The sequence below is a fragment of the Schistocerca americana genome, chromosome 1, assembly GCF_021461395.2.
Source record: "Schistocerca americana isolate TAMUIC-IGC-003095 chromosome 1, iqSchAmer2.1, whole genome shotgun sequence".
NCBI classification, from domain to species: Eukaryota; Metazoa; Arthropoda; class Insecta; order Orthoptera; family Acrididae; genus Schistocerca; species Schistocerca americana.
In genome coordinates this window covers 140,046,766-140,059,842 of record NC_060119.1, presented here as the reverse complement: position 1 = coordinate 140,059,842, position 13,077 = coordinate 140,046,766, and the positions used below count along the sequence as shown (strand labels likewise).

Here is a 13,077-nt window from a genome sequence, read left to right as displayed (position 1 = left end):
CGGCCAACGCGAGCAGCAATGTTGCAATCGCGATAGGCTACAATCAGACATTTATAAAAGTCGGAAATGTGATAGTACGCATTTCTCCTCCTTACACGAGGCATCACAACAACGTTTCACCAGGCAACGCCGGTCAACTGCTGTCTGTGTATGAGAAATCGGTTGGAAAGTTTCCTCATGTCAGCACGTTGTAGGTGTCGCCACCGGCGCCAACCTTCTGTGAATGCTCTGAAAAGCTAATCATTTGCATGTCACAGAATCTTCTTCCTGATGGTTAAATTTCGCGTCTGTAGCATATCATCTTCGTGGTGTAGCAATTTTAATGGCCAGTAGTGTTATCCTTAGAATGTGATCTTTAATTGCCAATATTCACTTTTCCATGTAATTACCAGCCAATTGGATACATTTCTGCCAACGATGAACAAGTTTTCTGAAGCCATCACGTTAGAAGCGTAATGATGTCCCATGATTGAATGGAGAAAGGCGTCACCTTCATTCTTGTACCACGAGAGGAGTTCTTGGCAAATTTCAAGCCTGTGCGCTTTCATTTCAGGAGCCAGCATCTGGGACACATATCGTTCACAGATCTTCCGATAGCCAAGCAAAGCAATAATGTGATCCACACGTTTTAGTGAAATGCCAGTTGTGCTTGCAAATTTTTTTCTGAGTGATACGACGATCGTCCTGAATCAATCTGTCAACATTTTGCTTGTGAAACTCAGTGGTTGCTGTCACGCAGGTCAGATGTTCCCGCCTCAACATCTTTAAACTTACTCGACCAACGACACACAGTTCTCACATCAACACAATCACCATGAACTGCTTTCATTCTCTGATAAATCTCCTTCGGGGTGACACCTTGTGCTGTTAAGAATTCAATGACTGCACGTTGCTTAAATCGCATTGACCGACCGTCTGCTCAGGATTCCATACTTTACACTGTAACAACACAACCGTTCAGTACTAAGGCTTCCCGCCAACTGGATGTGTAGAGAAGAGGCTACTCAACAAGCCAGTAACTGCCGCATACCAATGCTGCCAACCGTTAAAGAGTTACGATGGTGGAGGCATTACTTTTCAGTCAACCCTCGTGTTTATTTTAACTTTACGATTTACAATTACACTCTAAGACAAAAAAAATGAGACACTCCGAAGGAATTATCCAAATGGAAGGGAAGTCTGTAGATGTGATTTACATCTACAGCAGGGGCGGCTTCTGTATAGGTTTGCAGGTTTGCGCTACCCCCAAGGAATAATTTTGTTCAACTGTGTTTGCCTTCTGGGCGTTCTATACTATTGGAGAAGTAGCGCGCCGTTTATCTCTTTTGAAATGCCCGGGCTCCAAACGCCGGCCGGTCGTGCCTTTGTACTACTCGTACCACACTTCTCAGTCCCAACTACCAGAACAATAGGTACTTCTCGACCAATAGAGCAGGCTACAGTTGGTGCTTTGTTTCCACCAAACCAAACCAACTTACTCGTTACCGGTGCTGTCCATATTTCTCCCCTTCTTAAAACATCAGCTTCCTAACACAGTTCTGTAAAGTTCTAGAACAAGATCACTTCATCTGGTGAGACCGAAACCAGTCCCCTCATTTTCAGTGACAAAAGTTCCAAAAGTTCCAAAAGCGACATACCATCATTCTACACAAGATGGCTACCATGACGTGCCGTCTTCTTCCTTCGAACTAGCGAAAGTCTGATCATCTGCCTCCCTCACACACGCACGCTCTTCTCCTCCCAGCAGCCTTGCCAAAACCGTCCGCTCGCTACCCGCTGCGCCGGCAAAACCTTCTTGCGCTAGTAGAGCCACTTGCCATCTTTGTCCATGAGCGCTCTCTCGCTAGCCTCCCACGCCTCGTCCATACCACCAAAAACATTCTATGAAGACAAAGCAGTCAACCGATCCCAGCGGAAGTCTTGAACCATCTATCACGATTCAGACACAGAACGTCACAGGTAGCCCATTACTTGTTCTCGGACGACAGGGGTTAGGATGAGCTTGATACATAATATATCCACCGTTGTGGTGGTTATAATTGGCCAACCGGGACCTCGATTAACTCTACCTGCCCACACTTTCCCATCCGATCCACCATCGGGCCGCTACGACATTCGAATGCCCCACAACTCTGGTTATTTTACGATTCTACCAGCCGGCCATGGAGACCCACAATCAGCTCCACAATAACGTGCTGAAAATGCTGCCTCACAGAATTCGCGGTATCTGTGTGTCTTTCAACCACAACCCTCGTCCACCCCTCACCAGGAATTGTAAAAACAGTGAACACGGCCCACCCAAACGCACTCTATAACTGCCACAGGGAATTACAACTCTAAATGATTGACATACCCACCGCTGGCGTGTGCATGTACGAAGCTGTATTGACATCCGACCATGTTTCCTAGTGCTTCACTTTTTTTTTGTCTGGAAATGTATTTCGGCCACATATCTTCTGGCCATCCTCGATGTGAGTGTACTCAGAGGTTATGAGGCTGGGATATCAGTGAAAGAGCTAGACTGTGCACGGATGTTCACCAGAAAATTAATGGAGTAGAAATACTACCACCAAGATTCGATCAGTTGGTGAACATCTGCACGCTTTAGCGATCTCTGACATCGCGATGGTAAATGGATTTCCTCTGTTTCCAGCGGTGACCCAATGCCGGCGGGAAGTCCAGCGGAAGAAACTATCCAGGTGCAGGTTCCGCCAGCCGACCAGCAGCCATCGGCACAGGTACTGTATCTTCTGTCTTACTCCTAACACCAACGATAAGTCATACAAGATGAAGTTTATATAGAACAACCCGGTGATCCAGTTATGCGGTCAAAGTGTGACAGAGTGGCTCAGACAAGTCAGCGGAAGTCGATGACATACGTCTGGAATTACTTAAATTCTGAGAGGTGTAGTTTTTATATAGATTATTTGAGTTGATCAAAAATCTACGAAACAGGTGGCGTACTACTATGTGCTGTAAAGTATTATCATTACATTACCAAATGGCAAAGGTGCGAAATGGGAAAACTTGCTTGAAGAAATACAGCAATAAGCCACTTTTTTTATAATCGTATTTGGGCTAGTACGCGTTCCGGGTTTTCAGCCATATTCAGTTGGCGCAATACATCTCCATGTTTTAGTCGACTCCCCTGTGTAAAATAACGATTCCTTTACCTACCGCGTTTCCCGAGTTGTATATTTACGTCCCTTAGGTTCATTTACTTTCGTTCTGCTACTTGTACTCCCTTGTTTCGCATATATCTGCATAATACACGCATACACACACACTCACTCACACGCACACACACATTTTTACAGTCACTACTGCAGCGCAACATTCACCATGTGGACGACTCACGTATGAGTTTGCATCGGTAAATATATCTAAAGTCAGGTTACAATTGACGCATACATTCAGTAACTGTTGCTGAATCCAGTTGCGTTTATGAGTTGAATATCGTCGACCTTAAAATGTGATGCATGTGAGTGAAAAAATGAATGGTGTCATACTTCTTAGTTTACTCTATGTTATGGAGCATGTTCGGTAACGGTGATATCTGTTTTCTAGGCGTCAGACATGTTCCATACTGGGCAGGCATAATGAGCTGCGGAGGAAAACAAATCACTCACAGTCGTTTTGAAAGCAGCAGTTTTTGCAGCCCGTAAGCTGCATACCTATGTTCCGAGGATATTTTTTGCTGCGTCTTTCTTGGCTGTATATTCACATCGGTTGTTGCTGTTGGCGAGAAACCTGATTAAGATAAGGGTCAGATACCTGGTTCAGAAGCTGAACACTCCATGGTACATTAAGTTTCTCTGCCCATCCTGATCGCAAATTTTGTAACTTGAATACGATTTTCAGCAGATATGAAATAAAGTTCTACTACATTGAAGCTTGCAAAATATAAATCATAATCAGAACAAAATCCTTTTGGTATTAGGCCGTGTGACTTTTTAACACTAAAAAGAATCGTTGAACACCGATTGGATTGTGGCTATCCTATAGCTTTTCAAGAACCCATTGTGCTTGTTCATCAGTCGTGGAGCCGCACGGGGTAGCCGCGCGGTCTGGGGGGTCTTGTCGCGGCTCGTACGGCTCCTCTCGTCGAAGGATCGAGTCCTCCCTAGGGCATGGATGTGTGTATTGTCCTTAGCGTAATTTAATTTAAGTTGGATTAAGTAGTGTGTAAGCCTAGGGACGATAACCTCAGCAGTTTGGTCCCATAAGACCTTATCACAAATTTCCGTTACCAGTCGTGGATGCAGCAGCGACAATAAGAGAGGCTGTTGAAATAATCAAATGTTTCGTACACAATCAAGGAGACTACTGCAGTTTGGCGCTCTTCCTTCCGCTTCTCTCGGAAGGAGTCCACTGTCTTACGCCGTCGACGCATCAGTCATACTCGATTGTTTTCTCTTGCGTAACGAACGACCACCATAATGTGGCTGTATAACCAGACTGGTCCGCCACTCGTGGTCTCGCGGTAGCATTCTCGTTTCCCGAGCACGGGGTCCCGGGTTCGATTCCCGGCGGGGTCAGGGATTTTTCCTGCCTCGAGATGACTGGGTGTTGTTGTGTCGTCTTCATCATCATCATTCCTCCCCATTACGGTCGGAGGAAGGCAACGGCAAACCACCTCTATTAGGACCTTGCCTAGTAAGGCGGTGCGGGTCTCCTGCATCGTTCCCCTACGCTCTGTAAGCATGGGACTTCATTTCCATTTCCATTATATCCAGACTGACGGTATCCCACACATTGCTGGAATGTACCCTTCTTTTTGCCCTTCGTACTAAGTATAGCCTTCCAGATTCCTTACCTTTAGTATTAGCAGACGATTCATGGGTGTTACGGTATATTGATAATTTTTACTTTATGGACCGTCTGACTACAACTGAATGAAACACAATTTCCTTGCCATACGCGTTTCGCCTTTATTTTCTGCATGGCAGCTTTCGTGGACGAAAAAAATGACTCTGAGCACTATGGGACTTAACAGCTATGGTCATCAGTCCCCTAGAACTTAGAACTACTTAAACCTAACTAACCTAAGGACAGCACACAACACCCAGTCATCACGAGGCAGAGAAAATCCCTGACCCCGCCGGGAATCGAACCCGGGAACCCGGGCGTGGGAAGCGAGAACGCTACCGCACGATCACGAGCTGCGGACTTTCGTGGACGGTTTTCTACATATTATGCTCCTGTTCCATTTTTCGTGTTGCTCCTCTTCTTATAAACGCCAATTTGGTTTTTTTCCAAATTTCACAGCACTAGGAACTTGTTTTGATGCAATGTTTTGGTTTGTGTGCCGACTGTCAGATGACATACTATTCAGTATACCACAAGGTGCTATAAGTACGATCCCTGACCACCGGCAAAGAAGGTAATCTCCCTACAGTGTCATGCAAATTTAAGAAAGAAAACCATGTCGCGCAACAGAAACGTCTTGTCGAAGGAAAACTAGTATGATTGCCTAATCAAGCATGAAAATACAGGTGCCACACCACACGTGGATAAATTCTACATCTGCTTCTACATACGTACTCCACAAGCTACCGTACGTTGCGTTGTGGAGAGTACATTGTACCACTGCTAGTCATTTCTTTTCCTGTTTCGCTCACAAACAGAGCGAGGGAAAAAGGACTATCTACACTCCTGGAAATTGAAATAAGAACGCCGTGAATTCATTGTCCCAGGAAGGGGAAACTTTATTGACACATTCCTGGGGTCAGATACATCACATGATCACACTGACAGAACCACAGGCACATAGACACAGGCAACAGAGCATGCACAATGTCGGCACTAGTACAGTGTATATCCACCTTTCGCAGCAATGCAGGCTGCTATTCTCCCATGGAGACGATCGTAGAGATGCTGGATGTAGTCCTGTGGAACGGCTTGCCATGCCATTTCCACCTGGCGCCTCAGTTGGACCAGCGTTCGTGCTGGACATGCAGACCGCGTGAGACGACGCTTCATCCAGTCCCAAACATGCTCAATGGGGGACAGATCCGGAGATCTTGCTGGCCAGGGTAGTTGACTTACACGTTCTAGAGCACGTTGGGTGGCACGGGATACATGCGGACGTGCATTGTCCTGTTGGAACAGCAAGTTCCCTTGCCGGTCTAGGAATGGTAGAACGATGGGTTCGATGACGGTTTGGATGTACCGTGCACTATTCAGTGTCCCCTCGACGATCACCAGTGGTGTACGGCCAGTGTAGGAGATCGCTCCCCACACCATGATGCCGGGTGTTGGCCCTGTGTGCCTCGGTCGTATGCAGTCCTGATTGTGGCGCTCACCTGCACGGCGCCAAACACGCATACGACCATCATTGGCACCAAGGCAGAAGCGACTCTCATCGCTGAAGACGACACGTCTCCATTCGTCCCTCCATTCACGCCTGTCGCGACACCACTGGAGGCGGGCTGCACGATGTTGGGGCGTGAGCGGAAGACGGCCTAACGGTGTGCGGGACCGTAGCCCAGCTTCATGGAGACGGTTGCGAATGGTCCTCGCCGATACCCCAGGAGCAACAGTGTCCCTAATTTGCTGGGAAGTGGCGGTGCGGTCCCCTACGGCACTGCGTAGGATCCTACGATCTTGGCGTGCATCCGTGCGTCGCTGCGGTCCGGTCCCAGGTCGACGGGCACGTGCACCATCCGCCGACCACTGGCGACAACATCGATGTACTGTGGAGACCTCACGCCCCACGTGTTGAGCAATTCGGCGGTACGTCCACCCGGCCTCCCGCATGCCCACTATACGCCCTCGCTCAAAGTCCGTCAACTGCACATACGGTTCACGTCCACGCTGTCGCGGCATGCTACCAGTGTTAAAGACTGCAATGGAGCTCCGTACGCCACGGCAAACTGGCTGACACTGACGGCGGCGGTGCACAAATGCTGCGCAGCTAGCGCCATTCGACGGCCAACACCGCGGTTCCTGGTGTGTCCGCTGTGCCGTGCGTGTGATCATTGCTTGTACAGCCCTCTCGCAGTGTCCGGAGCAAGTATGGTGGGTCTGACACACCGGTGTCAATGTGTTCTTTTTTCCATTTCCAGGAGTGTATATACCTCCGCATGAGCCCTTTTCTCGTATCTTATCTTCATGGTACTTACGCGAAACGTATATTGGCGGCTGTAGAATCGTTTTGCAGTCAGTTTCAAATGCCGGTTCTCTAAATGTTGTCAGCAGTGTTCTCCCGAAAAGAACTTCGCCTTTCCTTCCCCCCGTCCCCGCACTGGTTCCCATTTGAATTCCCAAAGCATCTCCATAACAGTTTTCATTCTGTTCGAAACTAGCGGTGACAAATGTAGCAGCCCACCCCTGAGTTGCTTCGTTTAGTCTGACCTAATACGGATCCCAAACACTCGAGCGTTGCTCAAGACCTCCAGTGAGTAGATGAACATACAAAAAATTACTCAAGAATAGGGGGCACCAGCGTCCTATCCGTGATCTTCTTCACAGAAGAACCACACTTTCCTAAAATTCTTCCAGTAAACCACGTCGAACACACGCCGTCCCTACCACAATCCTCACATTCTCGTTCCTGTTCGTACGCTTTGCAACGTGTCGCCCATATATTTAAACGTCGCGACTCTGTCAAGTAGGACACTGCTAATGCGAACGTTACAGGTCGTTTTGCCTACTCCTCTGCATTAACTTACATTTTTCTACATTTAGAGCTAGTTGCCATTTATAACACTATCTGAAAATTTTGTCTAAGTCTTCTTGTATCCTCCTGCAGTCACTCATCTTCGACACCTTACCGTACACCACGGCATCATCAGTAAACATTCCAGGTTCCTGCCCACCGTGTCCATCATATCATTTATGTAAATAGTAAGCAATAGCGGTCCTAGCATACTTCCCTGGGGCACTCCTTACGGTATACTTGTCCTTGTCGAACACATCGTATCGGGGACAACATACTGGGTTCTGTTACTTAAGAATATTAATGAAGGGGCTCATCTGTCTACAACAGAATCAAGTGGTCTCTTTAACAATTTTCTTTATTACCGCAAAGCATCGACATATGAATTATCCACTGAGATACGTATGTGAGCATTTAAGAAATGAATAAGGGATTGTAATTATGAAATCTAACATTGGGATACAATAAAAGCATAATCATGAAATTAAGTCGCGGGTATGGCCAATGTCTGTAGAAATGGGTAGTGGTTAAAGGAAGAACACGGAAAAGTAAGTTCGAACAACAACAGAACCGCCAAAGTGCATGATGGAAGCAACTACCTGGTTGGAGTCGTGAAAACTGTGCAGTTCGGCCCTGGTGAAAGTTAACTACATTCCGTTCCTCCCGACTTGGTGACTGCGTCGCTGGGTCATTCTCACCACTCTCATACAGTGTGAGCGAGGAAAAAAAATGGCTCTGAGCACTATGGGACTTAATATCTGAGGTCACCAGTCCCCTAGACTTAGAACTACTTAAACCTAACTAACCTAAGGACATCACACACATCCATGCTGAGTCCAACTCGCAATCTGTACTCAGTACTAAAGTGCAGACATCTTTCTGTATGACAGGAAGTCTCATCTCGTAGGTTAACTGGCAGCAAGTCCTTACTCTTCCATCTCCCAACGGCTAGCGACGTCCACTTCAACCATCTGTCCATGAGTGTCCTCTGGCTTAAATTTCTGAAAGTCTACTGTTTCTGCCAGTGTAGGAATCTCGCCGGCCAATTGCTGCGGAACTTGTGACTTCCGACCAATGATAATTCTGTAAACACGATAAATGAACTCTCGCGGCTTTTTTAACCAATGATGGCCTGGTGTTGGCCGGAAGGCAGAAAAACTCTTGCACTTCACGACTGGTTTCTAACCTTAGCAAGTCGAATGGAATACATGAAGCGCACACAGGAAAGCGCGCCAGACCCAGTTGTGACGATTTTAAACTAACATTCTTTTGCATTGAGACTGCAGAGAAACGTCGGATGCTAAGTTTCTCCCATTCCAGCGTCTGCACCTCACATTATCTTCCCAAGAGGATTTCTTTCTACGCCATAAAATGGAGCTTTATGACAGCTAGGCCAGTCCTGGCGCAGCCAGGTGTGCAGACATGAGCTGAAGCGAATTCTGTACTGTCTGCCTGTGCTAAAGAACAGCTCTTAACGCATTTATGACCTCTTCTGGTTCTTTTAATGGTAGTATGAATGGCTTATCCAGCTAATGTTAAATTTATTGATTGCTTGACCCATTTTCCCAACAACTACATCATGAAAATTAGTGAAACCTTTGCAGGTTACTTAAACATTCTCCACGCACTAACTCTTCTAGTTTAGGATGAAGTATGTAGTTCTGGGAGTTGGGATAGAATTTTTTTCTGTTGTGTTTTTTATTACAGTTTTTCCTGAATTCTTGAACATTTTACTGGAAGTATACACGCTATCTCTACCGTGCGAGAGATGTATCACAATAAAAGTATTATAAATTACCTGTAAAAAAATGAAGAGCCATTTTTTTTAGTTCCTGAGAAAACAGGTCATTTGTCTGAGAATTTGTCTTCTCAGAAATTGTAATGGCAAATTAATTCAAGTTAGAGCTCACTTTTTAATAGATTCAACGGCTAAGACACGGCAGCACCGTATTCTTATTCACCTTCTACGTCGTCCTAACGCATCCTCTTACTAATCTATTGATTTCGGGTCATTTCGGGAGTACCGCAGGGAAGCGTGATAGGACCTTTATTGTTTACAATATACATAAATGACTTAGTTGACAACATCGGTAGCTCCGTGAGGCTATTTGCAGATGACACGGTTGTCTACAAGAAAGTAGCAACACCAGAAGACTCGTACGTACTCCAGGAGGACCTGCAGAGGATTAATGCATGGTGCGACAGCTGGCAGCTTTCCCTAAATGTAGATAAATGTAATATAATGCGCATACATAGGGGCAGAAATCCATTCCAGTACGATTATGCCATAGGTGGTAAATCATTGGAAGCGGTAACGACCGTAAAATACTTAGGAGTTACTATCCGGAGCGATCTGAAGTGGAATGATCACATAAAACAAATAGTGGGAAAAGCAGGCGCCAGGTTGAGATTTATAGGAAGAATTCTAAGAAAATGTGACTCATCGACGAAAGAAGTAGCTTACAAAACGCTTGTTCGTCCGATTCTTGAGTATTGCTCATCAGTATGGGACCCTTACCAGGTTGGATTAATAGAAGAGATAGACATGATCCAGCGAAAAGCAGCGCGATTCGTCATGGGGACATTTAGTCAGCGCGAGAGCGTTACGGAGATGCTGAACAAGCTCCAGTGGCGGACACTTCAAGAAAGGCGTTACGTAATACGGAGAGGTTTATTATCGAAATTACGAGAGAGCACATTCCGGGAAGAGATGGGCAACATATTACTACCGCCCACATATATCTCGCGTAATGATCACAACGAAAAGATCCGAGAAATTAGAGCAAATACGGAGACTTACAAGCAGTCGTTCTTCCCACGCACAATTCGTGAATGGAACAGGGAAGGGGGGATCAGATAGTGGTACAATAAGTACCCTCCGCCACACACCGTAAGGTGGCTCGCGGAGTATAGATGTAGATGTAGATGTAGATCTTCAACCATCTTGCCTCCTTGGACACTTTCTGGGCTTGTAGCTCAGCCTTGTTGACTCGCCCCTTGTCCACTTCCTCGAGCATGGCTCACGTATTCCAACCAGTCATTGGTCCCAGCTCCACCAATACTTTCACTCTATCAATATTGCCCTCCTTAAATGTGATGACAGCATTACACACACAAAGCATCAATGTGCGGCATACATCCCAATAGCCGAGTGGTCAGCTAAGTGGCCCAGGTTCGATTTGGGGTTGGGTCGAAGATTTACTCCGCTCGAGGGACTGGCTGTTGTGCTGTCTTCATCATCATCTCATCCCCATCGACACGCAACTCGCCGAAGTGGCGTCAGCTAAAATGGCTTGGACCAGTCGACCGGTCTACCCGACGGGAGGCCCTAGCCACACGACATTCCATTTTATTTTCAATGTGTGATATCCCACAAGTACGTTTTTAGTTACACTGGTCCATACTACGCTATTGAATGACTGTTTCACATTTTGTGTTTTCTCTGTCACACATTTCTTCTAAGAACGGGTTTTATAGCCAACATAGCAGCTGCAGGTAAAGAGTTCTTGTGGGTGAACTTACCTAAAGTTCCAGCTGATTCAGCTTTTTTATATTTACACGACTCGCCTGAACGAAGGTTGTGGCTCGGCTTATCATCTATTGACATTTTATGGAGAAAGGATCCCCACGCAATCATTTTCATACCATCTAAGTTATTTCCGTTAATTCTGTTGCTTGACCGCAGCGTTCGGATAGTGGTACTGCCTAGCAAACTCCTAATAGTCTTGCCATCACTCAGCGGTCTTTTCAACAGCTCCTGCTTCCTCCGTTATACAAAGAATATCGCTTGCACAATGTAAACAAGAATCACATCAGTCCTGTCAGTGTATTCATAAAGGATTCCACTAGAATTGAAATCATGATTAATGAGATTTTATTTTTTGGACTGACCAATGGCTTATGAAATCCTAAAAATGTCCTACGCAACTAATCAAATTAAATATACTTCTAGTCAACGAAACTTAATTAAACTCACAACAAATTAATCAGAAAATTGCCCGCCCGGTTAACCGTGCAGTCTAACTCACTGCTTTCCGGACGGGAAGGCGTGCCGGTCCCCAGCACGAATCCGCCCGGCCGAGTAGTGTCCAGGTCCGGTGTGCCGGCCAGCCTGTGGATGGTTTTTAAGGCGGTTTTCCATCTGCCTCGGCGAATGCGGGCTGGTTCCCCTTATTCCGCCACAGTTACACTATGTCGGCGATTGCTGCGCAAACACTATCTCCACGTACGCGTACGCCGTAATTACTCTACCACACAAACGTTGAGTTTACGCTCGTCCGGTCTGAGACGTTCCCGGGGGTCCACTGGGAGCCGAAACACACAATAACACTGGGTTCGTTGTGGGGCGGCGGTGGGGTGAGTGGACTGCTGTAGCCTGCTGTGGGGTTGTCTACCACTGTGGCCCAGTTCAATGCAGTGCAATACAATCAGCAAATTCCTAGTAATGTTTCTGCAAAAAAAAAAAAAAAAAAAAAAAAAAAAAAAAAAAAAAAAAAAAAAAATTCAACAAAATGGCCATTTATGCGGGAATAAGCTGCCACGTAACGTATTCCACAGATTCTATAATTTTTCCTCGCTGTTATCAGAATAGCTCATCATTAATTTTATGAATTTTTTCCATCTCTTGAACCTTGTTTTTGTTTCAGTCATTGCTTTTTCTACGAGACATGTCGAACTGTGGAGGCATCCTTGTCTAACGCTTTTCTATATCCGCTCTAGGACTTTAATTTCATTGTTATGTTGTTGCACATCATATATGGCCTTCCCGTTTTTAGTCAATTCATTGGAATTGTTTCAGCAGGAATTATCGTTCATTTGGGAGAGATTGCCTTTCATCTAAAAGGAAGCTCACTGAGCTCCCTCGATTCGTAAAAAATTACGAAACTGGAGAGGGACGAATGCGTAATGGCGTAGAGAAACTAGCAGATGCTGATGAAGTGGTAAGGGCATGGGATGTCGTAATAGTCAGCATGCTCTACAGTGCACTTTAAGAAATGAATTCAAAGAATGGTATCGTGCAAAAGCTAAGTATGTTGTGAATTACAACAAGAATATTAGATGCGTGGAGGGCAGCGATTTCCAGTTGCAGAAGTACCAAATGGCCACCATTAGGCTGAGAAAAAAATTATTTTCAGAAGATTTTTCGTCATTTATTCGACGCTGCATGCGTCAGTGTATACAGCCTGTAGAAAAAAAACATGGTGGCGACGAAAACAGACTGGAATCCACGATTAGTGATCTAGCCGTTCGTTTCTTTTGCTACGTGTAATGGTGCTGATAACCTCGGCGTTGAGAGCATGTAAGCTCCAAACACACACACGCTGGTGGTCTCACTTGCGGGATCGAATCTCAGTCGGGCCTTGTATATTTCAATCTGCGTTTTAATCCAGCCTTCACCTCCCAATGATGTGAGGAGT

The 13,077-nt window shown here is 45.9% G+C and overlaps 1 protein-coding gene across 1 annotated transcript in view; it reads left to right on the top strand.

The window, feature by feature from the left end:
* LOC124550973 (fibrous sheath CABYR-binding protein-like) overlaps positions 1–13,077 on the top strand; it is a 122,586-nt gene that overhangs the window by 84,164 nt on the left and 25,345 nt on the right. The window contains exon 7 of the mRNA XM_047125796.1: positions 2,654–2,738. Coding sequence (XP_046981752.1) covers positions 2,654–2,738 — 85 coding nt within the window. The remainder of the gene's footprint in view (positions 1–2,653; positions 2,739–13,077) is intronic.